The 27,925-nt window shown below is 41.0% G+C and overlaps 1 protein-coding gene across 2 annotated transcripts in view; it reads left to right on the forward strand.

The window, feature by feature from the left end:
* The window catches only part of RAPGEF3 (Rap guanine nucleotide exchange factor 3), an 87,046-nt gene that overhangs the window by 44,739 nt on the left and 14,382 nt on the right, over positions 1–27,925 (forward strand). The window contains exons 4-16 of one of the 2 annotated variants that reach the window (XM_018572957.1): positions 4,984–5,105; positions 11,610–11,787; positions 12,575–12,659; positions 13,917–13,977; positions 15,140–15,216; positions 15,948–16,094; positions 17,081–17,196; positions 19,823–19,911; positions 20,970–21,048; positions 21,607–21,757; positions 23,445–23,527; positions 25,527–25,566; positions 26,736–26,817. In XM_018572957.1, coding sequence (XP_018428459.1) covers positions 4,984–5,105; positions 11,610–11,787; positions 12,575–12,659; positions 13,917–13,977; positions 15,140–15,216; positions 15,948–16,094; positions 17,081–17,196; positions 19,823–19,911; positions 20,970–21,048; positions 21,607–21,757; positions 23,445–23,527; positions 25,527–25,566; positions 26,736–26,817 — 1,310 coding nt within the window. Of the gene's footprint in view, positions 1–4,983; positions 5,106–11,609; positions 11,788–12,574; positions 12,660–13,916; positions 13,978–15,139; positions 15,217–15,947; positions 16,095–17,080; positions 17,197–19,822; positions 19,912–20,969; positions 21,049–21,606; positions 21,758–23,444; positions 23,528–25,526; positions 25,567–26,732; positions 26,818–27,925 lie in introns of both variants that reach the window. The other variant, XM_018572958.1, reaches the window with a different exon arrangement.

Genomic DNA, 27,925 nt, shown 5'->3' on the forward strand with positions numbered 1-27,925 from the left:
GACTAAAAATAGGCCCGGGCATTTTAGACTGAGCAGCCCAATCACATGCCCACTGGCAGGCCACACCCCTCACAACAGGGGGCGGAGCCAAACATAGAAGCGCAATCGAGGGGCAGGGTCGGCCACTAGTAAGTTCCGGAGGGCTACAGCTGACACACAAGCCTTGCTACAACCAATACACAAACCTTGCAACAATATAGGAAGCTTGCTATAGAGAATATCTGTAAAAAATTAGTCAAGGCAACTGGACATGCTGTATTTTACTTGAGGACGTTTCACTAGTCATCCAACCAGCTTTCTCATATCAGAAGTCACAGGGCCCTAGTCCTAGTTAAACTTTACTTGGCTTTACCTTTTTCATTCAGAAATGAAGGTGCCCATGGGTCCAGGAACAGTTGTACCCTCTACACCCCATCTAGTCACTCCCTAGTTCCAAGCTATCTAGAACCCTTTGTGGTGTTGACCTGTTTGTAGCAGACACTCCATACTGTGTGCACAGAACATGACTGAGATGGATGATAAAAGGTGTTTTTTGGTAGAGTGTTTAGACCTGCCGAATGCATTTACACAGGGAGATCCATGCTTTTTCAAGCACTAACCTCCCATGTTTACTATATAAGTAATATTAGGCACGATGACAGCAATGACATAATATTCTAAGGTATTACCTCCTCCACATACCAGTCACTGTTCTTCTGTGGCTGTCCCCTTTATATAGTGTACCTAATAAGTATACTGGTGATAAGCATACTGCAAGACAACAGTAGAGTGGTAATACACTGAAGCGGTATTTGCTGATAAGACACGACAGTCTAGCTCAGTGGCCCCGTCATGCCCTATGGAGTTGCTCTTTTTCTGCTCTTTTGTGTATATATTTTTGCCTAAAGCTGGCCATGCACTTTACATTTTTGGATTGATATCCCCATCCACTCTATGCGAGTCTTTTCTGTGATTTTTCTCCCAAAAGTTTTATTTCTGTAATGACAGCAGTGGGGGCAGCCACATACGCAGACATTGCATTTTAGTGCCAGGTCAACTTTACCAATGGCAGACACATTGACAATTCTTATGATATTAAATATGTATCAAATTTAATTATCGTAATTCATTTTGCAGGTATTTTAACTCAAAATAGAAACACATCTTTGAACTGGTCAGAGCACGTTTCACATCGGTTCTCCTGCACGGGAAACTATTTGTGAAAATAAATGTCTTCATTCTTTGCACATGACTTTGTATATGTAATTTGTTTTGCGATATTATGACTTTACACTGGCCTTTACACTGGCCACTGGCCACTGACATTGTTTAGACTTGTCTACAAGTTTTCAATCTCTATTCCCCCCCCTAGGTGGTGTCGCATAAAATCTGGAGGGCAGCGAAGGTTTTACAAATTTACCTGCTTAGCATATCACCAACTCTGATGCGTGACAGAAAGCACCACTTTCGCAATCACAGGTACAGTTCTTACCACCTTATTTTGGATCAGAACACTGAGAAAGTGTTTTTTAAACTTACCTTGGCTCATTTAATATTTACAGACAAAGCAAAGAAGTTTGTGCATAAAACTTATAATTCATTCTTATTGCTCCTGCTGTACCTGGAGATCTGTAATGGAAGCTTTAACGGATGTATCAATTCACATTCTCTGGTTATGGTTCATAAAGATTTCCCTGTTAATATAGACTCAAATATTGTGCATTTTAACATACCTCTTTTAACATAACATTAATCTGAAAAAAAATGGGTGTACTTATAAAACATTAATGTGAACATCTCAGTTTTGCATTCACACTGAAATATGGCCACTAGATGGAGCTGAGGAGCATATTTCCTATGCTTCCTGGCTCCATTTAGTGCTGTAATGACGTGCAAATCTAAGGGGTCAATTCACGAAGCGGCTGAAGGATCTGGCCGTAGCTTTGGCCGATCCTTCGGCTAGCTTTGGCCCCAGGACCCCTCCGGTTCAGTAGAATCGAAGGGGTGCTGTACGGGCTATTCACTATAGCCCGTACAGCTCCCGAACGTGGCTAAGCAGGGCACTGATCTCCAAACAGCAAACTCTCCCTGGCGCTCCGGGAGTCCCCCGCTCCCGGCCGCCAAGGAGAGAAACACTGCTGTTTCTTTTTTTTTTTATTCTGGCACGGGCCGTGTCAGAATAGAAAAAAAAAAAGAAAAAACGTTTGCCCATTGGAATGCATTGCTAGATTCCTATTGGCTATTTCAATTTGCAATAGCCAATAGTAAACTAGCATTGTACCCGCCCTCTGCTGCAGTTCTCCATCAGGTCCATCAGCAGAGGGCGGGTACAATGCTAGTTTACTATTGGCTATTGCAAATTGAAATAGCCAATAGATCTTGGGGCGGTGGCTACTGTACAACACACAAAGGGACCATGGTGAACAGAAGTAGCCACCCTCCAGAAGGAAGGACAGTGTCAGCACCAATGCAGAGATGATCTGAGGATCTACAACCGAGTGATACACAAATAAGATACATTTTTGTTAATAGTTAAGGTACTTGAATGCATTTTTAACACCTGAGTGTCACTGTAATAGACATCTCCCCAGCGGGACATGAACAGCAAAAAATAACCGGATAGGGGTTTTTATCCTTCGCTACTTTATCCCATTTTTAAAAAAAAGAACTGCACTATACACACAAGTTAAGACATGATAACAATGGAAAACAATGGAGAATAAAAGGAAGATGTAAACATTCAGGAAGCAGGGATTTTATCATTACATTTATTAGTATTTAATACCAGGATGTTTATTTGGACAATTATCTCTTTGAAATTAGGAACAGTTGGTAGCTATGATCTGCTGCCCATTGGAATGAGCATGGGGCATGCACATCTAAAGCAATGCCAAAGATGCCTTCTGTCCTATAATATAGCAGTAGGTTGTCACTCCCTCTCTATTCAGGGCCTTCTTTGTGTTTATTTGTATAGGCAACAAGTCATTTCAGGGAAGCCCTGGGCTATATTGACAGTTGGAGATCATTTAGGTACTGAGTTTGAATCAACCACATATAAGTAGGAGAATACACATTGGTATCCTTTTATCTAAATATTAGCTCTGGGACAGTGATGCCACTCACAGTGGGTTCAGCTTCACTGCCCTGAAGCTAGTATGCCGCTTGGAAGCTGGAGAATGACGGTTTTCACCTAAGGCTTCTTACGCAGGTGTTTTGCTATTTGCCAGTTCCCTTTAGAGGCTAAGAATACTTTTTGAACCATGATTCATGTTAGACCAATATTTAGGGTGCAACATGAAACATGGTCACGTCCCTAACCTCCCCACCCCCCTTCCCCAATTGACCTGAATCGTGGGGTAAGTCTCCCCACAGGCTGCTGTCATAAACTGAATTCAGCGCGGCTGTGCAAGGCTCTGCCCTCACAGCTGTGTTATCCATTCACAGATCCATTGACAGGATCTGTGAATGGAGAGACTACAAAGTCCCATCTGCCACTGCGGACTCCAAGTGCAGTGACATCATTATACTGCCTCACGTTCTGTAGCCGAATGTCCATACCTCAGTACAGACAGGGTGCTGAGAAAGAGTCTGCAGAAGCCAGAGCATTGTATCGATAATCCATTGATTGTGATTGCAATGCTTTGCAGACTCAAGGACAAAAAAAATAATAAATGCACATTTCTGCTTTTAATAATGTGTGTGCATTTATTTATTTATTTTCTTGCAAAAGCTGTACTGTGCCTTTATCTATGGAGCTTCTGTACTTGCGGAGCCCCAAAGTCATATCCAGAGGCACATATAATAAACAGTAGTAAAAAAAATTTGCGCTAATGGAAAAAAATATATACTGTAGATGACTGGACAAAACGGACTAGTTAGGAGCTGCTACACTAAGGTTGTTGGACCTTAATAATCAGCAAAGCAAAAAGGTACAGCGCTCATAACCTTTCCGTGAGAGACACTCAAAGTGCTTTAGAAATGTAAAAATAAATAAATATAGATATAAATAACTGTGCAAAAAATAGCAATAATTATAACATGATTATGTGAATAATGAATATAAATATATGAATAAATAAATATAAAAACATCCATAAAATAGTCCAATAAAAAGTGACAAATTGATATAAAGTGAAAAGTGAAAAAATAAATAAATATATAAGTTGCTTATTCAGTTCAAATCCAGAAAAAAAGTCCAAATAAAAGTGACAAATTGTTTCAAAGTGAAAATAAAGTGAAAAAGAAAGTTTCTTTCCAAGTTTTGTAAAGTGCAAATCCAGCAATCCAGAAACTGCAAATGTTGCTGCATTCATTGACAACCAACACAGGACAATACTTTCCTGCTACATTCTTGTTAATAACGCCATCTAGTGGCAATTAAAAAGATCACAATTTCTAAGAGTCCTGTACTGAAAGGGTATGGAGTTTGCCATTGCTGACCCCCGTTTGAAAATGTTAGTTGCCCAGCTGTCAGGCTGATCCAATAGGTGACGTTATTTGGCTTCACCTTCCAGAACAAGTATACATCTTAGGAGTTCTGACTTTTTAATCTGCATGCTTGTTCCAGATCAGTGTCTACAATTATTGACCGAGAAGAGAAAATAATCTGGGCTCTAACCATGTATCACAAGATATAGGCTGCTCACATGTGCAAGGCATGATGGCCCAAACAGAGCCTAAAACGTGAGCACTCTGTTTCAATCTGGACCAGCAAAGCATTATACTGGAGATGATAGATTTTTCCTCATATAAGGCTTTGCCACTCTGGATTAGAGTAGAGTTCTTACCTTTTGCTGCACAGTACTATATTGTGTTTTTGAAAATATTGAAGCCAGAGACAGAAAACTAGCATTTAGATTGACATGTTGTCGGGTTACTTGTTAATATCATGCCAGCTATGTAACTTGTGCACAATATATATTGCTTTACAGGTTTATGTCATTGATGTATTTTGCAAATACCTATACAGATGTTTTGTCAATTTGTTTCACTTTTACTTCACAGGCAATGCTGCTCTGGAAAGGAGTTGGTGGACTGGCTGATTGCCATCGGCTCTGGCCTCCAGTCACGTACCCAGGCTGTGGGCATATGGCAGGTGCTGCTAGATGAAGGGGCCCTTGTGCATGGTAAGCAACCAAAATGCTAAATACAATTTTAGATACAATTTTAGAAAGCACTAACATGACATGGATGCTGAGTGCTAAGCACATGAAGTGTGAAGATCTTAGGTTTGTATCCTAAAAGGAACACTAAATAGAAATTGTATATTGTTGTTCCATTTGTGCAGGTTTTATTTGCTCCAGTTCCCTCCTGCAATCCAACAACATATTGGTAGATGAATTAGCTTATACATCAGCGGTGGGCAACTCCATCCCTTAAGCTGTGGTGAAACTACAAATACCATCATGCATCTGCTACTGGGAGTCATGTCTGTGGCTGTCAGAGTCTTGCAATTAGGGCCGCAACCAACTAATTGATTAATCAATAATAATTGATAATGAGAATGGCTGCCAACTATTCTCATTATCGATTAGTTGGTTGGATCCCCCTAGCTCTCTCCTCCAAACTGGGAGGAGGGCACAGCAAGCAGTGGGCGGGTGCAGTAGCCAGCCTGCCTGCTATTGCAATTTCAATGGCATCCCAAATGCAACTCCAACCCACAGTGTGATCACCCGCACTGGAATGCTTAGTCCCGCAATGCCGTACTTTACAGTGCATTGCAATTGTAAAAAATGATGCATGCAGTTTTATTCTGAAGTGAACCTTATGTTTGTAACACTGCATTTGTGTATTTTATTTTAAATTGAGGATTGTATTTATGTAATTTTTTAACCGATTAATCGAAAAAATAATCGGCCAACTAATCGATTATGAAAATCATTATTAGTTGCAGCCCTACTTGCAATGCCTCATGGTACTTGTAGTTCTACAACAGCTGGGGGGCCATAGTTGCCTGCCCCTGTTCTACCTAAACTGAGCCTAGGGTGTGTATCAGGTACATAAGATTTTAGTTTGTTATCAGAGCCTGTTACGATTGGGATTTCTGTTTAAAGTGCATTGGCATATGTTGGCACCATGGAAATTAATTTAAAAAAATGATAACGTTAATCGCTGCCTTAAGTAAATCAAAGAATTGTGGGTTTTTTTTCCAGGCAGGTGGGAATTTTCATATTGCGCGGGTGGGGGAGGAGAGTTTAAGGGGAGTCAAGTTTTTATTTTGGGGTGAAGATTTGCTTTACGGGCCATGACACACTAGTGACCACTATTCAGGGGAGAGAAGTACTCATCGTGCATAGCTCCCTGACTGGCTTTGGTGTGTTAGTTACAGTTGGCTCCGTGTGGTAAAAAAACTTTGTGATGGTTGCAGAAGATATCTCAGATATCTGGATGGTAAAGCTCCTGCATATATATTTGCAAACGTTGTTAGCATTAAATCCTCTTATGGACCTGTTTGTGTTTTAGGTTTATTGGTCCTTTAAAATTAATTATTTACATAACCTGCTGAGTTAACTATCACTCCTTAAACCTCTTGAAAATGTAAAAGATAACCTCTTAATCTGATGGTGAAAGGTTCTCATCAGTAACTTAATAGGTTTAAATATATCCAAGGTCTGTATAAAGGACTGTACAAAGGACAAGGGCATATCCACTGCATATGGAAGGAAGATTGGCTGCTTTTGTTTTCTTTTCCCTGATCTTCCCCTGGCGATCCTGCCAGTAACACACTCCCTGTCCTAGGGTGGCAACCCTCACTGCACTGTGTCTATGGACAGCAGCATTGTCACGCTAGGGTATCATCAAAAAAACAACCCCCCCCCCCTCTTTTTTTCCTCCATAAGGCCCCGTTCCCACTGCGCGATATGCAAATCGCGCGTTTGTCGCGCAATTTGCATATTGCGCGACATCGCGAGATTTGCCGCGCGATGTCGCGTTCAAGCTTGCATTGAGCAAGCTTGAATCGCGGCTAAATCCGCTCAAAAAAGGGTCCTGCTGTAGCGACACACGACCTGCTACAGCAGGACCCTTTGCCCCATTGGATTGCATTGGAGCGCGATATCGCGCGGTAATTTGCCGCGATAAATCGCTCAATGTGAACGGGGTCTAACATAGTGGGCAGGGGTTCTGTAGAGATAGATAAAGATAACTGGAAACCATGCAAAGCATAACAACGCAGCACAGGAAGAGAGCACAAAAAGATTTCTGGCAAGATCAGAAAGTAATTTTTGGAACAGATATAACAAAACACTTCAACAGTATATTTGATAAAACAAAGGGAAACGAATAAGAGACATTTATGGCTGGGGCTTCCATACACTTTAAAGTGACACTAAACCCAGGTGTTCAACACTAAAAATGCACACAGGGACCTTACCCCTTATGCCATCAATGTCAATGGCACCGATTCAAGCCACCCGCCCGCAGTGTGATTGCCCACACCATTGACAGGAGGGGCACCACCAGGCCCCGTGCCGCCCCAGAACGCGGGAGCCTTTAATTATGCAATCCAGTGTGTTCCGGCCACTAACAGTGCTGGAACACACTGCATGTGGAGTGAACCGGCCCTCAAGTTGTAGAATTTCCATACTTCAAGGTAGTAATAGAAAAATCAATAGTGGAATTTAAAAAAAGGATTGGATGATTTCCAGTCCAGAATCTGGAGCAGTGTAATAGCAACCAATCAGCTTTTCTCTTCAGTTTGTTCACTTAGGATTTGAAAATGAAAGTTAGAAGCTGATTGGTTGCCCTGGGTAACTGCTTCAGATTCTGTCTGTCCCAGTTTTGATAAATTCCCCTCATTGTGTTTAATGTGTGTTGTAGTGCCTTTTAATTCACATTAAGGGGGATTTTATCATCTCACTTTCATTTTCAAAGCTTTACTGAACAAACTTAAGATAGAAGCTGATTGGTTACTATGGGCAACTGCTCCATATTCGGTTTGCTCCAGTTTTGGTAAATTCCCCGCCATGTGTTTTTGTTTTTTGAAGAGCTCCATGCAGTTGACTTGAATAGCAAACTGCAGGCCATTGAACAAAAAGCACATTAGGGAGCATAGTAATGAGAAAATGCCCCAAAACAAGGTCCTTGTACTTTGTCTGTGTGTATATGTCAGTTCATCCAATAACAAAACAGTCCCTAGAGGTTTTCTGGTAGACTTTGTGTCGGCAGCACAAGCTACCTTTCGCTTCCAAGAATTTGAAGACGGATCACAATGTTTACAGGAGTGAATCAGTATCTCTGGTCCGTGAGTGACGTCTATAAAACTAGAACTGCTCATGGAAGGATGGAAGGGAATGTCCTAGTGTGTAATTATTCTGATATCTTTTTAGACCTTTTTAATATACTGTATACGTAAAGACATGCACTTTAAGAAGTAGCAGTTATTGTTCTTTTGAATTTTTAGAAAAATATAGTAGTTGGAATTCCCCTGTGAAACATGTATAGTGTTGATTATTATTTATAAGACTAATTTCAGAAAAGTTTAAAAACATTTTAAGTAGTGTACTACTATGCTGTGAATAACCTTTGTAGTAATGTGGGTAACACAATATCAGGTATATAAACACACATCTGAATTTCTATTTGCTGGATTAGTCAACAAGTCCAAAACTATAGATGAGCTTTCCTATTAGAAAGGCCAGTAATCTTTGTAGAGCCCATGGACTGTATCTGTCCCTTTGTCTGTCCCTGTCTGGCACACGGTCCATACACGGACGGATCGCTGACCTGCACTCAGTTACAGCTGGCTGACAGTGGATATGCCGACCTCCAGGGCCAGTGCATCCACTGCAAGCTATAGCCCAGCTCAGGTCAGCGCTCAGTCCATGTCCGGACCACAGTTCTCTTCAGTTATTTGTTCGCTAGGACCGCTGATGTCCTAGCAACCAATGACGTCAGATGTCCTCCTCTGCAATCATTGTTTGCTAGGACCGCCAGGTGGTCTTAGCAACCAATGATCTCATATGTGTTCCCCACCCCCAGCATTACAGGAGGACAGAAGATGATCTTCTTTCGTCCTCTTCTGCAGCCTGCTCCACCTCCCAGCTCCCACCTTTGGCTATCAAAAAAAAGAAGAAAATAAGGTACACTATGTGCCACGATGTGGGGAGAATAAGGCTTCATTCAGGGCCCGTTCATACCTATGCCGTGTGATGCACCTACTGTACTTTACAGTGCAGCAGCTGCATTGTGTTGCCGTTCATTCGAATGGCACTCCAAAACTTACCTCCTGGCTACATTGCGATCGTGTCACAATGTGCAGCACCACGAAATTGTGCATTGTTGTGCAGTGCAGTTGAAAAAAGTAGTGCATGTACTACGTTTGACCCTTCACAACAGTTCCAGTTTCACATGTGGCCCCTTAAGAAAATGAATTGCACAATCCTGCTCTATAGAGTAGCATGAATGCACCTTGTATTAAATATACATTTACAAAATAAAGATTTCATACAAGCAGTTAAAAAATGATATGAAATTTCAGTTAATAAAGGTAAAATTAAATTGAACAAATATTATTATAGGTGCAGGTTAAAGCATTATTTGTATCTGGCAAAAAAGGGTTTACATACTATATATACACTTACACTGATGTGGTAAAATATGGGGGTGAAAGATGATAAATGTCTAATTTTGTGTATTGAAGAAAATGTTGATATGTGAACCTTTCCATTCTCCAAGCGCCAAGCTTGTAAAAAATGGGGAACCTTGATGATCAACTCCATCAGCTGTTTTAAATTCTTCTTTCCCCACAACATGTCTAAGCAAAGTTGGATACTAATATACAAATTTCAACCCTTTGTGGAGAGTCAAGTCAAGGCCTAGTCTTCATTTCCAAACACTCTTCCTGGCCACTGACATATGCAGAGAGCAGTTCCACAGGGAAGTTACAGGAAGGGCAGAGGTGCCTTTAATGTGTGGACTGTGATTGACAACATGGCTTCACCCTCTCCATGCGGAACAGGAGGCAAGATGGCGGCTCCCAATGGGGAAATATCTGGGTCTCTAGGACAGGCCGAAGCAGAGTTTTAGTTCCCATAATACGGAGCAGTGAGCTGTTTATAAGACATTATATTCATATTTGGCAGAGTTTTGTGTAAACATTGGCAAAGGGAAGGGTTGCCTTAAGTTTAATAAGAATATCCTTCCTGGCTGCAGCCATTAGATTATTTTAGCCTTCCGCCTTGTGTTTAACCATTTTGTAGACAACACATTTTCCATGCCCACAGCCAAGGGAATTCTGAGAGATGTGTAATAAAAATGACAGTTTGTAATCTTGAGAGTCATAGCAACACCAGTAATATATTTCACTGTGTACAAGGTGGCATACATCCAAATTGTATGTTTATGAAAATAGTATTTGTTCTTATCGATTCCTTTGATTCTGTGCATCAATTCCTTTGTTTTTGCAGTATTTCACACCTGCTATCTAGGCTTTGCTAGGGAACTTTAGCATGAGAGAGGGAACAATAAAGAGATTGCAATGACCTTCATGCACAGGTGCTGGTAGATGGGATAGCAAGAGGATTGTCATGTGTCACTTTGAGATGCCTCCGTTTTATGCTGATCACATGAGGGTCTGACGTGGAATTATGTGGAGGAGTGCAGAGGGTTTGATATTAGGAAGGGTAAAGAGGAGACGATTGCAGTGTGTTTTTTTTGTTTTCCTTTTCCTGACAAATACTCATAACAGAGACATCAGGGATCTATTAGACTCTTGGTGCCTCCCCTAGGGCAACCAGATACATATCAGGGACAGAAAGCCTTACAGATGCCAGGGAGCTCAGGAGTAAAGCTTGCTTATGCTGGTGGCCTGCAGGATGTAGCCCAGGGGACCCAGTGGCAACACTCCTGTCATGGATAGAAAGCCGCTGTTAGACTTCCACACTTGTGGGATAGTGCTGGAGAAGAGGGGGAATATGTCATAGTGTGAAGGTGGCGAATCCAGTGGTGAAGGTGGGAAGTTAACCCAGTGTTATTGGGCATCGGGGTGGAAGTGGTGGAGAGTGTAAGAGCAGCTAAGGGTTTGATACAGAATCCTCCAGTGGTGAAATGGCAGTAGGCAATAACTATTATATTAATAAAGATTAGTATGAAATTATCTCACATTTAAATTCTCTGATTGTGTTCAGACTTATAGACCCGTGGCTGCCCTGATGATGATGATAATGATGAAAAAGTGTGGTGGATTAATCACATATTTTACCCCATTTTTGTTGACAGTACTGCATATCTACTGAATGTATCAGATTTTCTGCATCTGTCTTACATTTCTGAGATCTTCCCTAAAATTGTTCCTCATTTTTAAGACTTACCAGTTCCATAGATTTCCTTTCCTGCATTTGATCATTCCCCTATGATATATTAGTGATAATCTGAGCTATGTTATTCAAGCATTTAAAATGCAAAAAAGTCTTGGCATAGGTGGGTATATGAGATTCTTTTGTCTGGAAGTGTATTATTTTTCTTATTCTGTAAAAATAACCAAGAGGTGAGTAGTGGGACATAACATTTTGAGAATGTAAACTGTCATCAGAATGGGAAGGTGGGAGGGGTGGATTAATCATGTTTGGCTGTCTGTGCAGCTCTTACATATAAACATACCCTAATTAACAGATTAATCCATGTTGTTGCAGTGAGACAAGAACAGAATTTCCAAGACAAAGATTCCCAGTTTTACAGATTCTTCAAAGTGCATCATAACCTAGAGCCAGCACTAGGTGACCGAGATACAGATGATGAACTTCAGGAGTCTCTAGTGTTCCTGGCACAATTAGGGCCGGCAGCATTACTTACTATGATTCTTCGAAAACCGTGAGTTTGCTTTTTTATTTCTATGTGTAGCTAAGGAATGTATATAAAATGGGGTTCATTTAGCAGTGGACATGGACTGTGTTTAGAGACCATCACTTCTGTCTCACCATGTTTATTGGAAAAGTTCACCTTTCAGACCATGTTTCATGTTATGTTCCCCTACCCCTTTTACCTGGACTACAAGTTCCATCCGCCACCATGATGTCCTCACACTTGTAGTCCATTGATTATTTCCTTCAGCCCCAGAACCTATGATCCATACACTGGAGCAGGGAGAATAGTCTACAGGATCCAGAACATTACACTCGTGATCCACTGATTGCAGTTGCTAGGCTCAAGGCTCAACTGCAAGAAATTAATACATGCACATTTTTTTCTTTCATTCATGTGTGTGCATGTATTCTTTTTTTCCCCCCAAAAGGTGGACCATGCCTTTAATTCATCTTGCATTACGTCCTACTTGCAATGTCTATTTCCACATGAGCTCTCCTAAATGGTCTTGATGAGATGTGATAAGCTATGCATTCAATAAAAGTAGTTGTATTTATTTTTTAACACAGCTAACTTATCGTAATATTAGCCTCCTGTAATCCTCTGTATATCAACACGCAACACTGAGAGAAACAATGAGCTGAGGGATTACTCTGTGCATCTACTGCTTCATTCAAAATGCTTAGAATAGGCTACATTGGATAGCTTAGTGTTAAGGAGTTTCATTTCTAAGGAGAAATTCATTATTACTGTAAATGATTATGCCTATTGATGGGTCATTTTTTATCGTTTACAGCCCATGTCAGCGTACAGAAGAAGAGCTGGAGGTCATCTTTGAAGAGCTTTTACATATTAAAGCAGTCTCTCACCTTTCCAACTCGGTCAGTAAATTTGTATATATTTCATTAAAACCTTTGATGTCTTAACTGCTAAGCTGTATTTCCATATACAGTGTATATATACAGTGTATGTGTATATATATATATATATATATATATACATACATGTACAAACACATACATACACACACAGATGGCCCCCAGTTGAGAACGGTTTAATTTGCACTGATTCAAAATAGTACCCTTTTCTGGGAGTGTTGTTAATGGAAACCAAATATATAATGTATGTCAATGGGTATCACAGGCTCTCATGTGTCACAGGCTCTGCAAGCCTCCTTGGCTGTCTTCCATGTGCCTCCAGCACACACAGCCACCTGGCTCCCCTCTGACTTCTGGGTGGAGTCCTCCTGATTCCTAAATACCTCTGTTCCTTTTCCCAGCTGGAGCCCTCGCGTGTCTGCAGCCCACACCACACCAACTCCCCCCCTTGAGCTTTGGTCTGGGGTCTTAATGAGGCTGCTCTCAGCCACCTTATCACCGGCAACACCTGACCTCAGGACTGGAGATTTTATCCCACACAGAACTCTCCAAAGCTCCAGATCCCAGCTCCATTCGGAAGAAACTGAAAGGCCAGCTTCTTCCCTGAACATCTATTTAATATTCTGGAACCTCTCAGCCCCTCTGGCTGAGAGTCCTGGGTGTCTGTGTTGCCAGCATCTTCCGTGGCACTGCCACACACTGCCACAATATATATATGTGTATATATATATATATATATATATTTCCATAGGAAATTCATGTATGTAAAGGTCTACATTAAGAAGAAAAAAAGAGTATTGGTTGCCGCCATACCCCTTAGCTAGAATACCAAAACCCAGACCTCAGGTGCAGAACAGCCTGGATTTCCACTGCGTTGGGCAGTGTTTATATACAATGTTCATCCTGGTGCCTGTGTTGCACTGTGAAGACAAAACTATTTTCTGTATAGAGATGAATGGTAGAGCTGAGTTGGGCATTGACATGCCCTGTCTTACTTTTATACTATCTTCAGATTTTTTTTTATAGATGTGGTTGAAATTGGGCTTTGGGCCTGTTGAGTGTGAGTTTAGGACTATAAAGAGTAATACAGGTGTGAGACTTCAGTTAGACTTTAATCTGCCACACAATACAAGTGTAGAGCTGCATAATTTTACTGTACTAAACCTTTAGGTTTCATTAACACTTGCAGTGTGCGTGAACGCATGGCACATAAATGTTGCCTTTTATGAATTATGCAATAAAATTCATGTTCTTTTCCAGGTAAAAAAAGAATTAGCATCCGTGTTAGTATTTGAATCTCATGCCAAAGCAGGAACAGTGTGTGAGTATTGGATCGATTGAAACATATGCACATACATCTGCAACTAGGGAACTTTCACTTAGGTTTCAATTTCTCATCTAAATAAGTTAAGAATGGGCACAGACATGCAGTGTAACAACTGATTTATTGTTATAAGCAATAAAACAATGATAAAGGGTTATAATCAAATAATAAACATTCCTAGATATCCTTTTTCTTTTAGTAAGGTAAATATCAAATTTTGCAAGTGATTATTTGGTATTTTTATTTCAAGCCACCGGAAGGAGCTTTTTTTTAGGAGAGTCTTACCTACTTAGCTGAAAATTGTCTGTTGTTTACATAGCTCTATATCTGAAGCTGGACACACAACTGAATCAGAGCATCAAGTGATCCTTTCATCCCTCCTCCCTTCCTGTCTCCATACTGAATTTCAATCACAGACAGAGAGTCTGAAGGGAAACAGCTTGTCCCATGCTCTCACTTTAGAGGGCCGTTAATGCTCTGTTATCGGTATTATGGCAAGATCGTGCGGTCAGGAGGGGCAGGTGAGGCAGAGCCTCACCTGGTATTATGGAGGAAAAAACTGTCAGCTTCAAGTCTGACAGCTTTGTGTCCATTCAGAGTGGCTTATAACAGGTTACACAGCAGGAAAAGCCTCCCCGCTGTGTAACCTGTTAATTACAGGCGGCACTGCATCCGGCTTATGACAGCTAAGTTAGGTTACACAGCAGCGGACTTCCCCACTGCTTGTGTAACCTAACTTGGTGAGACCAGAGCTGCAACAGCCTCTAATCTATGTTAGAGGCTTGAGCTCTGTGGGTGGTTTGGACCAATGGCAAAGCGCCATATAAGCGTGATTTCGATGCCTCACCAGTGACGAGTAAGTGTGGGACAGGGAGGCTCCCCCTTGTCTCCTCCCGACCTCCTCCACACATGGGTCGGCGGGCTGGGTCACTGTGTTATGGGTGTACCCTTTAAAATGGTTATTTATTAAAAAAAAAGATTTTATAGAAATAGTAAAACAAAAGAGATATAAAAACATCAGATTAAAAACGTATTAACTTTAAAAACAGGATACAATTGACCCAAAACCATTATTATTACCCTTATAAATCAGGATTAGTGTCAAGTATAGAATGTTTAACAATTTCTTTTATTGCCCTTTTGGTTTTTATTTTTGTAGTATTTAGCCAAGGTGATAAAGGTACTTCATGGTACATAATCTGGAAGGGATCAGTGAATGTGGTAACTCATGGCAAGGTGAGTCCAGTTTCTACACAATTTTTTATGTGTTTAATTTTTTATTTTTTAACCATCAGACTGCAATAAACTATGTAAGACTGAATTCTGAATGCTTGCTGCGTGTTTCAACATATCATTGTTTTTATACTATACGTTCTTATTCAGTAAAGTGCAAAAAGCCTAATGATTCAGTGTGGTTGAGATTGGGCTTTATGCCTGTCGAGCGTAAGTATAGGACTAAAAAGAGACATCAGAAAGGTGTTAATATTAAAAATGTGCGTTTCTCTTGTCTTTGAATTACTCTGTTAGGTATTGACTGAGCCCTTATGCCATTAAAAATCTGTGTCATTTGTGATAAAAACTGTAAGAAGTTGCCCAATATTAGCAGCATGCTGGATAGTGGGGATGCTGGTCTCACATAGAGCTTAGTACTCTTACAAGCCCCCTGCACAGTTCACCAATCAAAAACACTGCTTAGGGAGCATAATCATTAATTGGGGTAGTGTCCAGAGCATAGGGCATTTTGGGATGCTGGGGACCCAGGCTGTCGCATTCTGTGAGAGCAGTGCTCCAGCTCTCCAGTGTGCTACTGGCACAGGGCAGCTTCTTACAGCTGTAATCATGAATAAAAGAAAGAAAACCAAACTATATTATTTACTTGTTATGCAGCGTGACTGCATAACACATAAAAAGCAAGACTTAATCTAGCATGTGTTCTGCTTAGTCTCACATTGATGATTCTTAAATAGGGTTTGGTTACCACGCTTCATGAAGGAGATGACTTTGGACAGCTAGCTTTAGTGAATGATGCTCCAAGGGCTGCTACCATTGTTTCTCGAGAAGACAACTGTCACTTTCTGAGAGTGGATAAGCATGACTTCAATTGCATACTTCGGGTCAGTACATATATAAATAATATATAATCACATATATAATAAATGTATGGAATGCATTTTATAGTACTGCTGATCTATTGATCTATCTTTTCTTTTCTTTTCTTTCTTTCTTTCTTTCTTTCTTTCTTTCTTTCTTTCTTTCTTTCTTTCTTTCTTTCTTTCTTTCTTTCTTTCTTTCTTTCTTTCTTTCTTTCTCATTATTTCTTAAACTGTGGGTCAGAACCCAAATTGGGTCACAGACATGTTTAGGTTGGGTCACCACTTGACTTTTGTGTCTAAGCGGCAAAAATGAGCAGATCAATAGAGAGTGATAGCACACCATGAATGACAGCACACAAATGAACATGGAGCTATAGCACATGCCATGCAGGGAGCAACTACCCAGACAAGATTGTGCAGTAAGAACATGAATAAAATACAACGCTAGTTGGAAATGTCTACTACTAAAACAAAAGAAATCCCTTAAAATTAAATTTAACAAACTAGAAGGGCATTTTTATAGCAAACACATACTGCACTTAAACAAATCCAAGAATTCTTCAATGGTAAGACAAAAAGCTTCAAACAGTGTTGCGACTGTCCCTTGAGGCAGAATCCGCTAGAAAAACAGTAGCTGTGGGTAGCTATCTAGCCTATCTAGCATCATACCATCAGTTAGGCAATGGTCTGCACTGGTTCCCATGTTAAGTCCTTTGTGTGTGATTTTATAATTACACAGCCATCGTTATTTGTCTTTGTATGGTTTTTCTTGACATTTTGCTAAACATTTCCTTATTTGGGTCCTCAGATGAAAAAGTTTAAGAACCACTGATCTATCTATCTATCTATCTATCTATCTATCTATCTATCTATCTATCTATCTATCTATCTATCTATCTATCTATCTATCTATCTATCTTTATCAACTTGCCTTCAGGCTTATCTGTTAAACCAGCTTAATATATATTATACAAGTTCATACATAAACCTGCAACCTGTCTCTTCAGGATGTTGAGGCTAACACCGTCCGTCTAAAGGAACATGGCAAGGTGGTGTTGGTGCTGGAAAAAAATCTGCAGTCATCTGGAAACAATTTGCAAACAGCAGTACCCAGCAGTCACAAGTGAGTGCAACTGATGGCAATATGTTAGCTGAGATGGTATGCACCAATAGTTAATTTAACTTTTAATAAAAAAGTTATGACCATTTATCTTTTGGCTATAGTTAGAAGAGTTAAAAATATGCAAAGGATAATCATATATCACATTATCCACCAGTTTGGTGCCATTAATAGCTAATGAATGTGAACACCCCAACATAAAGAAATAATCAGCTTATCTTAGAGCCCATGTAGATTTTAGTACAAATGATAAGAAGATCAAATGTAATATGAGAGAAAGTTAATGTCATAAAATCTACTTATAATTGGATGGATAACAGAGGGATTAAGATAGTTGGATATCCGGAACAATAATCTGAGAATGTTGAGCCATTTGCTTAACATAGAACCCAATAAGTATCTCTTAAAATATATTTTGATGTATTGTGTAACTATATTGTCGTATACGGTAATCAATTAAACAATGTACAATGAAAAATAATTTTATGATGTTATTGAGTGAAAACCTTCTTTTGTAAGTATTAAATGGATGCCCCCATTACCTATACATTAAAGCACATTTGAAGCCTCCATATTTATTACTGCAATACAGTCAGGCTGCATATAGAGTAATAAATATCCCCTGCTTATGTATTTCTACATAAAAAATATTGCAGCAAGGGTTAAAATACCCCGTAGTGGCAGCACTCTGGACAGTTGAACCGCAGTTCTCAAACATGAACATCAGTCCCGGTCTCCAGCGCTCTGGCAGTCCTACTGCGCACTGCTCCAATCAACAGAACTCTAGCTCCCTCAGCAGTGCGGTCAGTTGGAGCAGTGTGCAGAGGGGAGTGTTAGACCACTGGAGACCCTGGTCGCTGCTTACATTTGAGAGCAGTGGTCTGACTCTCCAGTGTGCTGCCAGTACAGTAATAAAAAGAGTCTTCAAATGGGATTGATAGTAAGACCTCAGTTGTCCAAAGTGCATTTAATACCAGAGCTGGATGCTTCCATATTGTTGGTCAGTTAGCTGTCAAACTAAAACAGTGGCACACACAGTTATTTGGGTAGCATCCGGCAGTCTGACTTTGTACCACACCATAGGCCCAAAGCCCAACAAATTAAGTGAATTGATGCTCCATCTGAACAATCACTATTTATGCTTAGTCCCTGTGTACCTTTTTTCACAAGTAGTACTTATAAAATGTCCTAAGTTGGGAAACGTTTTAAGTAAACTGCAAAATAGACTTCCAGACAAATGTGAAAACCTAAATTCTTTGTGGTGCTACCACAAGACATGCATTGCCAGATGTTTGTGCTCTCTCTAATGAGTGGTGGGCCTCTTTTTTTTCTGCTGCATAGCCACATGAGAGTACTAAGAACAGGAGCTATCACAGAACACCATCCAGTAGGTGTCTGTACCACTGTGCAGTTGATAATGAAATTTATAATTAGCTTAAAACTACTTGGGGCCGTGGCAAAGGCTGCTTTGTCTTCTATTTTGCACAATTGAAAAGCAACCCTTTGTGCATAGCAAAAATCTTATGTTTCCATTTTCACATTTCCTTTTGTGAGTCAAAATGAAGCTTTCTATCAGATTTCCCTGTCAACTTATAAGGTTTGGAATATCGATGATCTGAATAACGCCACCCTAATTTTCACTACTGTGTACTGTTGTAGAATATTGTTGTCAAAAATAATTTTACTGAGCTCTATCACTGTGCACCTTCATTGTATTAGCGGTGTAGCACCCTGTAAGGAGGAGTGCTATAACATTTAGTTATTGTCAGATTGTAAGCAGTCTGATGCTGGTCTGTAGTCTATGTTCATTTGGTTTCCCCTAATCAGTCTGTCATCATTTGTATCTGTCTGCTGCTGGGTGTACCCTGGTCCCAGAGCAGAGCAACCAATGAGGGACTGTAATGAGTAGGCATGTCTTCCCCACCAATCACTGTGAGGTTAATGGCCAGTGGTGCTTGCTGGGGGAGGAGATAAATACTTGAGGGGGGACCATGTAATCTCTCTCTTCCTCCCGCGGGCCCTGCCTGGGGGGGAGGCTGCTATGGACTGTCTGAGATGGCTAGGCCTGAAGACTGGGGACTAGCCATGTGCTTACACTGAGGCCTGAGTCTGGAGGTCCTGTGATTACTACTGATCACAGGGATGAACATGAGTGGTGACTTTTACCTCAAGTACTGCTGTGCCTGGTGTTATTCATGGTGTGAATTGAGACAGTTACTACACCCTGCCAATTAAAGGAGTCTACATCAGCCTGGATGATCCTAACCCTCAACCTCTCTCCCTGAAGTTCCTCAATACATTTTCTCAGCATCATATCTATAGTCTGGACCTCGCTTTTATCAGTCAACATAGAGGGCGGTAAGTGCTAATGGGCGAAGTGAATGAAAATATCCCGAAACATGAAGATTACTAAGCTACAGTAACCCATAGCAACTGTCCCTAGGACCGAGGTATTTTTCATCTCAAGGTGTGCTGTGTATTTATGATTGAGGTTCATCACGGAGGACACACAAGGAGACCCAATGCTTTATTACTGTATGCTGCTTCTTAGGGGGTGCACTACAGCTGTATACCGTTAACATTAATGTGTAAAGTATAATGGAGAACTATGTACCTTTTTTTATACTAGGTACACAGTTATGTCTGGTACAGCTGACAAAATTCTGGAACATTTGCTGGAGACTATGAGGCTGGATTCAACACTCAATAATCCTGAAGGTAACTATGTCTATCTAGGTAATGGACAGCGCTGCTGATGACCTATCCTTTTGAAAAGACTAGTGCCCTGGCTGTCATGCTAATCTAATGGGTCTAATATCCTTAGTTTCTGATAAGTATGGATCAGGAGTTCTGTCTTTGCTCTGACTTTTTTCAGAAAGTTATTAGATAAGCAGTCAGGTGACTAGCATTTCCAGAAGGAGGTCAGCAATCACATTTCTACAAACACAGGTTTGCTTTAAAATTGTCCTGAACTCAAAAAGTAGAAATTTGCTATGTTATAGGGAACATCTAGAAATGTTAATTTTGCCTAAGCAGCACCCTGAAAAATGTACTTTGTATATTGAATTTCTCCTGAATAATATCAGTGCATTTCCTGTGTTTGGGCACCTCAGTGCCTTGAGCCTCACAGCTGTACATTTTCAGTGTGAGATGATCTAAGGCACCACTGCCTCTGACTGCTGGTCTCAGAAGATTTGGAGTGTGATGTAGTGACGTCACTACTTTACTGCTCAGTGATCTCCTTGCTGGAGAGAAAGGTTACCTGGGAACCTGCAGTACAAGGACCTCCCTGCTTCAGCATCATTCATTATTAAAATCTCTGCTTTCTCCACCTCTCCTGTTGCTTCCTAAATATTCCACCACCAGTAATCAGATCTCCAGTTATCAGAATGCAGCTAGTAAGTCAGCAGGGGGAAAAGATCAGCTGCAGGGAGCCTAAAGGCAGAACTAGGGACCAGTTCTTTGTCCTCTGAATGCCTTATTGGACACAGTTTACACGGTACATGTCCTCTTTAATTCAGAAAACAGTGGCATCTTTATTCAAATATAGAAGATCAAAAGGAACCTTTAATTACACAACTGGTTTAAAAATGATGACAGTCAGGGTTCCGATTCAGTTTTCTAAGCAAATAAAAAATGTTTTCTCTCATATCTTACAAAGTTGTCACATTTTCAGTGATGCTGAAAATAATAATTTATTAAACAGTAATTGTAAATGTGAATTTTCTTGTGATGATTTTAACTTTTATGTAATAACATTCTTTATTTTCTTTCAGACTCCTTTGCTGGCGATTTCCTCTTGACTCACAGCATATTCATGCCAACAACTCAGTTTTGCCAAGCAATGCTCCATCAGTATCCTGGGAAAATGTGCAAATCTTTATTGAATTAAAATAAATCACATAAAAATAAGGGAGGAGCAAAGGCAAAGCAGCTTAATGCAAAGAATCATATTTTTTATAACTTTCCCTGCATAAGCTTCCCTGTGCAACCTAAACTGAACAACTACAAATGTACAGTGGTAGATTGTGTATAAATAGGAAAGGGGCAAGTGTCTTTCAATTATTGATTAAATACTCAAATGTTCAAATATTGTTTATTTTTTAGGTTTTTTTTATTATGCTTTAGAAATAAATACAAACCTACCTAAGACTGCTGTCAGATTTAAACAATATTAATATATAGTAGTGAACCCAGCTGGCAGTGTCACTGCTTGATTGACCAATATACCGTAGATGTAAAGCTTAACAAGAGGCTGGCAAATATCTCATGATTAATGGCTTGAGCTTCTTATATTTAACAGAAGAGGTGTAAAAAAAAATAAATCCAATAAAATATTTGCTTCATTCACCTAAATCTTTAATGTCAAAATTGTTTGTCCCTTTATGATGACTTACCTTAACAAAACTCCAGATTTATTGTGGAGCCATCCGAAGTGAATGAGCCTGAGAAGGCCACATACTCCTTTCACAAGAGGCAGAACATTGTAGGACTCGTCAACCTGTGGGTAGAACTTTATGGCCATTTACTGGAAGCTGAGCCAAGTGCTAAAAGCTTTCTGGAGGTGAGTAGCTGCAGGGCCGGTGCACACTTAGGCGATCTGTGACCACGTGGCAATCATGCACGATACTAGGGATACACCAATACCGGTATTTTGGTACCGAGTACGAGTACCGATAATTTTTTTTCCGGTACTCGCCGATGCCAATTACCAAGTAACAGAAGTCCCATTCAGGAAGCCAGGTGGCGTGTGTTGACTCGCCACCTGGCTTCCTGATTAGCCGGGCAGCGTGTAAAGACTCGCCACCCGGCTTCCCGATTAACAAGAAAGTCCCCTCTTACCTTAGTATGTGCAGCCTGTCACCCCCGGGGCCTCTCCAGCGAGAACGCGGCCTTCCTCGGGTACCCAGCCCGAGCCGTCTGGCCGGCCACTCAGGAAGTGTAATGACGCGACGCCCTGCTTTCTGATTGGCCCGGAGATGGAGACATAAGATGACGAGGGAGCATGAAGCCAGCTTCCCAGCCAATCAGAAAGCAGGGGGTCGCGTCATTACACGGCACCCGGCTTCCTGATTGGCCGGCCAGACGCCTCCGGCTGGGTACTGGAGGTAGGCCGCGTTCTCGCTGGAGAGTACTCACCCAAGTACTCGGAATCGGCACCGCTATCGGTACTAGTATCGGTATCGGTGCATCCCTACACGATACCGCATGGACTGCCGCGTGGTCATGCAGACACCCATCACAAACGATCACGCTGTGGCTTCCTGATTGGCCGTGAAGTCGTCTCCATGGTCTCTCATCACAAGTGACGAGAGAGCATGGAGCCGTTTCCCGGCCAATCGGGAAACAGGCAGCGTGTAATGACGCGCTGCCCGGCTTCCTGATACTGGAAGTACTCGTGCTAGGCATCGGAGCATTTGGGCGAGTACGAGCACTCCCCCAAATACTCGGAATCGGCACCGATATCGATACTAGTATCAGTATCGGTGCATCCCTACACGATACCGCATGGATTGCCGCACGGTCACGCAGACACCAATCACAAACGATCACGCTGTGGGTGCCATTATGTTTCCCGCAGCGATTCCGCCTGTGTGCCCTAAAACAGCCACGCGTTGTGTATCGCAAAAAAAGGTACATGTACCTTTTTTCTGCGATTGATGCGTGGATGTCACCCCATTGAAAACAATGTGGCCATGCGGCAATCGCTGTCTGCAATTGTGCAGGACCGTGCAATCCCAGGACGCGCATTCCCGGATCGCTCAGCTCTGCACCTGGCCTTAGTATGGTGTATCTCTGTCTGTGCCCCCATTTACAAGCATGACTGGGCAAATATGTAGAGGTATTAGTTCTAATGTATTTTCAGGGCAAGCCAAATGTAACATTGGTTATACTCGGGCAGATCTTATAGGAGACTACAAAACTTTTTTTTTTTTTTAAACAGTATTAAAAACAGTTTTACACATGACTACATTATGTGTCTGCCCTAAAGTGAGATGGGAGCCCTATATACACTTATACTCTGCCCTGGGCGTATTCTAGCCCAACATAATAGAAGTTTGTGTTTTCTCATAGTGAAAATTGCAATCGTGCTGTATCCAAAAGCAGCAAATTCGTTGAATGAAACATAGTCAGAATACTGAAAGCCTGAATGTGATAGGTTGCTACACAATACTGCTCATCATTATTCTTATGTAATTCAATAATTATCTCTATATTGTAATCAAATGCATTCTCATTTTATTTAAAAGAAACTCTCAGACTACATCAGTAGAGACTCTCGTTTACTTGCCTGCTTGAAAGAAAATCTCCAGGAGAGGCGGAAAAACAGAACGTAAGTGTTTGGTTTTTTTTAATCAAATGACTTATCTACAGTATATTTCCTACAGCATATGAAAGAATACCAAGGGAGCTATGAGGATTTGTATTTCCTAGACAATATACTGTATTTCTTAGCATGTTGCACTGGGCAGCCACAGCCACTGCTGCTTTACACTGGATGTATCCTCATACTTTTTCTAATGCAATCAAATTATATAAACATTGGAAAAATCCTTGTTTTAATGGAGTTTGTTAATTACAATATTATGCTTTGCAATGCATTGGGAAATTCTGCTGCATTTTTGGTGTGTTGACCTACATTTCACCATTCAAATTGGACCTTTCAAAGACACAACACATCTAAGATGTTTGGTGTGAACAAGTGATAAAATAGATCTGCTTGCGATACAGTAAAACTTATGACTAGTCAATGTCTTATTTTTGTAGACAACCTTAGGGCTTGTATAGAGGGACTTTGCTTTATGAATGTAGCGCTTTGCATTTTGAACGCATGTTTCCTCATTCAAATGCAAAATGCAGCAGGAACATAATTTGGCCTGATTTTCCAGCAACACCAGTGGATCTCAACAGAGCCTGCTTCATTCTAAATTCAGTGATGAACTCCAAAGGAATCACTGGTAATTTGCATCCTCCTACCTGTTTAGCGGTCACCAGCCCATTTTGCCCAGCTCCAGCAACACTGACACTTCTTACAATGAACAGGCTTGAGCCATAGGGTTTTTTGAAAATATTTATTGCTTAGTAGTAAACTCAGGAGAGATGTTAGGGTTGCAGGATACCAAAAATAAAAAAATGGAGGACAGTGTCTTCACTAGTAGCAACAGCAATATCAATAGATTCTTGCAACAGAGGGCAGGCAGGAAAGATCTCTGGCTCAGTGAGAGCAGTCACGGTACTCTGGCTTCTTCTCTTCTGTATAGTACCTGAGTCCTGGGCGAGAAATCTCTCTTAGAGGATCCAGATGGCAGCTCTCCTCAGCTCCTCTGCAACACTCCTTCTCCTTCAGGTTCCCTTCTGGTTTCTTTCCAGTATCATCTTAGCCCCCCCCACCCCAGCACTTGCCACATGCTGAGGCCCAAGCCAGACATCTTGCAAACACACAGGCCTCCTCCCAGGGAGAAGTGCCAGGGGAGGCAAAATTCTGGAAAGGTGCTCCCAAATATTTATTACCTTCCGCTAGCCATACCTCTGAGTCAGCCTGCTCAGGTATTTGTCAGATTCAGATTCATATTCATAACCTGGCCATTGACCCTCCTACCGTGTATGCTGGAGCCCCAACCCGGCAACAGGGGGAAACAACTAATCTACCAGATTTAGGGAAAACTTGCAGAACCTGGAATAATCAACCTCCGGGCTGACAAAAGTCCATAAATAAAACACTAACAGGTCTATTCACAAAAGGGTGAAGAGTTAGGAGAAGGCAGGAGAAGGGAACAATCTAGGACATAATAGCTGATTTGGAAAATTTCTCCAATTCAGCTCACTTTCCAGTTCAGCTATGTTGTCCTAGATTGTTCACTTCTCCTGCCTTCTCCAAACCCTTCACCCTTTTGTGAATAACCCTGTAAATTTAGTAGCAATACAACTATAAGTGACATGGGAGCTACATAAGAAACACAAAGCAAGTCAAATGCAGCCCCAGAATGGTCACACTACACAAAGCAAATGGAAACCTGCAGGTTTTCATTCAAATTTTACATCAAATGCATTTTAAACAAAGACAAACAAAGCCTGTTTAGCCTTATGCTTTCAATACATAGCCAGATTTTTTGTTGTGACCTATCATGGTATTACTAGCGAAAATCAGGTAGCGTAGGACTGAAGAAGCATACAAGATATCGGGTATACCAAAGGTCTGTGCCATCTGTAATACACATTTTTGACCACTCAGGATTTGGCCCATGTTGGAGATACAGCTTTAAACTGGTTTTGCACTTAATGCCTTTTATATGTAAGCTAGAAATTTATGTTTCTCTTTGATTTCATTCCAGACTGGAGACCAGCAATGGAAACGTCTCTCCTCAAATAAAGGTATATAAAATCAATACCAAGAGCATGTGTCAGCTGATATGTACCGTTCACCATAATTGTAGGAGTTTTAAACATACAGTTGAAATATACAGTAAATATGGCGAATTATTATAAAAACCTACACTCTTAGCTATGTTTAGTCTCTGCACTAGTTGAACACATATAACTCATTTTAGGCATATAGCTTATAAAACAGCAGTTTTAAATCTGATTAGTCATCAAAATACATCAATTACAGTGCCAAAGACAGCTACATCTGAGTGAAGAAAAGTATTTGTGTATTAATACTCAGGATCTCATTTATCAAAGTATTTTACATACCTGTCTTACCACTACCAGCTAATCATTCTCAATTATGTATTTAAAAAAAAACACATAAAAAGAGAGGAAACACAAAGGTGTTAATTTATAAGAGTTCTTATACAGCACCATCTATTATTATTATTATACAGGATTTATATAGCGCCAACAGTTTGCACAATGCTTTACAAAACTGAGGGAGACAATACAGTCAACAATACAATTTCAATAAAGGAAGGTAGGAGGGCCCTGCTCATGTGTGGGTTGATTTAATTGAAGAACTGAAATGACGGTTATATTGAGGTGGAATAGGCCTCCCTGAAGAGATGATTTTACAATGATCGCCTAAAGGTGGACAGAGTAGGAGATAAGCGGACAGATTGGGGTAGGGAGTTCCAGAGTATGGGAGACACTCTGAAAAAATCTTGGATGGGAGCATGCGAGGAGGTGACAAGAGAGCTGGAGAGCAGGAGGTCTTGAGAGGAGCGTATAGGGCGGTTTGGGTGATATTATGAGATGAGGTAGCGGAAGCAGGCTCTAGTGCAGTGGGAACGGCATCCACCCAGCTCTGCATTGGGTGGAACTTTAAAGATTAAGCCTAAAAGTTTCTCTTTTTGATGCTGTGATAAATTATAAAGATAATATGGTTTTAAACACATATACTGTATATCTTCTCATGAATTGGCAGTACTAGTAACAAGTGTAACTTGCAATGATTGCTGCTGCTGCACACCCAATTAGATACAAAAAGTGTCTGTTGAGCTGTGTATTTGTACAATGCAACACATGTATTCTGTTTTTCTGCATCTGGATGCACTAGACAAAGTAGTGTGCATAGCCATATAATTAGGCTTTTCTCCATTCAACAGATTTACAACTATGGGAACCTTCTTTCCAGTGTAGATGAAGACCAACCCTGTAACTCGTATACTATTCGAGTCCAAGACAAAGGTATGGTAACATATTAACAATCACTGATGTATGCACGAACATATGATTCATTACAACAATAACTAAAGCTGTTTAATGTGTATATATTCCGTGTTGATTCATCTTATAGTCACAATGACATTTTTACTAGCTCTGATAATAAGTTTAGAAGATGACAGATGATAACAACTTGCTATATTAATTTGTTTGCTGTAACCAACATTTACAACAATGGTTAAATATTAGGGATGCACCGATACTGCTTTTTTAGCTACACGCTGCACCGATACCGGAGAGTCATTAAAAGCGGCCCGGCTTCCTGATTGGCTGGGAAGCCGGCTCCATGCTCCCTTGTCACCAGGCAATGAGGAAGCCTGCTTTCTGGCCGATCAGGAAGCCGGGGGGGCGGGTAATGACTAGCTGCCCGGCTTTCTGATTGGCCAGCTTCCCGACCAATCAGGAAGCCGGGCGGTGAGTCATTACACGTTGCTCAGCTTCCTGATTGCCCGGGAAGCCGGCTCCATGCTCCCTTGTCACCAGGCAATGAGGAAGCCTGCTTTCTGGCCGATCAGGAAGCCGGGGGGGCGGGTAATGACTAGCTGCCCGGCTTTCTGATTGGCCAGCTTCCCGACCAATCAGGAAGCCGGGCGGTGAGTCATTATATGCCGCTTGGATTACTATTTGGCCTGGAAGCCGGCTCCATGCTCCCGGCCAGTCATTAAGCCGGGCAGCGTGTAATGACTCGCCGCCCGGCTTTCTGATACTGGAATTTCCGGTATTGCAATAAGTATCGGGAGCACTTGGGCGAGCACGAGTACTCGCCCAAATATCATGTATCCATAATAAATATAATAGGCTTGATTTATTAATGACAAATAGGCTATTCACAGAGAAATTTGCACTTTGCAGAGGAATATTCCCTTAGCTTCCCTTAGCTTATTGAATGTTGTGAAAATTCACTTTGCAATACCCAATCACATGCTAGGAAAATAAAAATACAGTATTTTTGCTTACACATTTGTATATATCAAATGTATTTTTCTAAATAAGTTGCGGTCTTCCAAAATGCCATACATTCAGTTTTAACAACCCGTGGATTTGCTATGTGGGATAAATAAAGTGAAATGAT

This window comes from Nanorana parkeri, unplaced genomic scaffold (assembly GCF_000935625.1).
Source record: "Nanorana parkeri isolate BGI_ZX_2015 unplaced genomic scaffold, ASM93562v1 scaffold2186, whole genome shotgun sequence".
NCBI lineage: Eukaryota > Metazoa > Chordata > Amphibia > Anura > Dicroglossidae > Nanorana > Nanorana parkeri.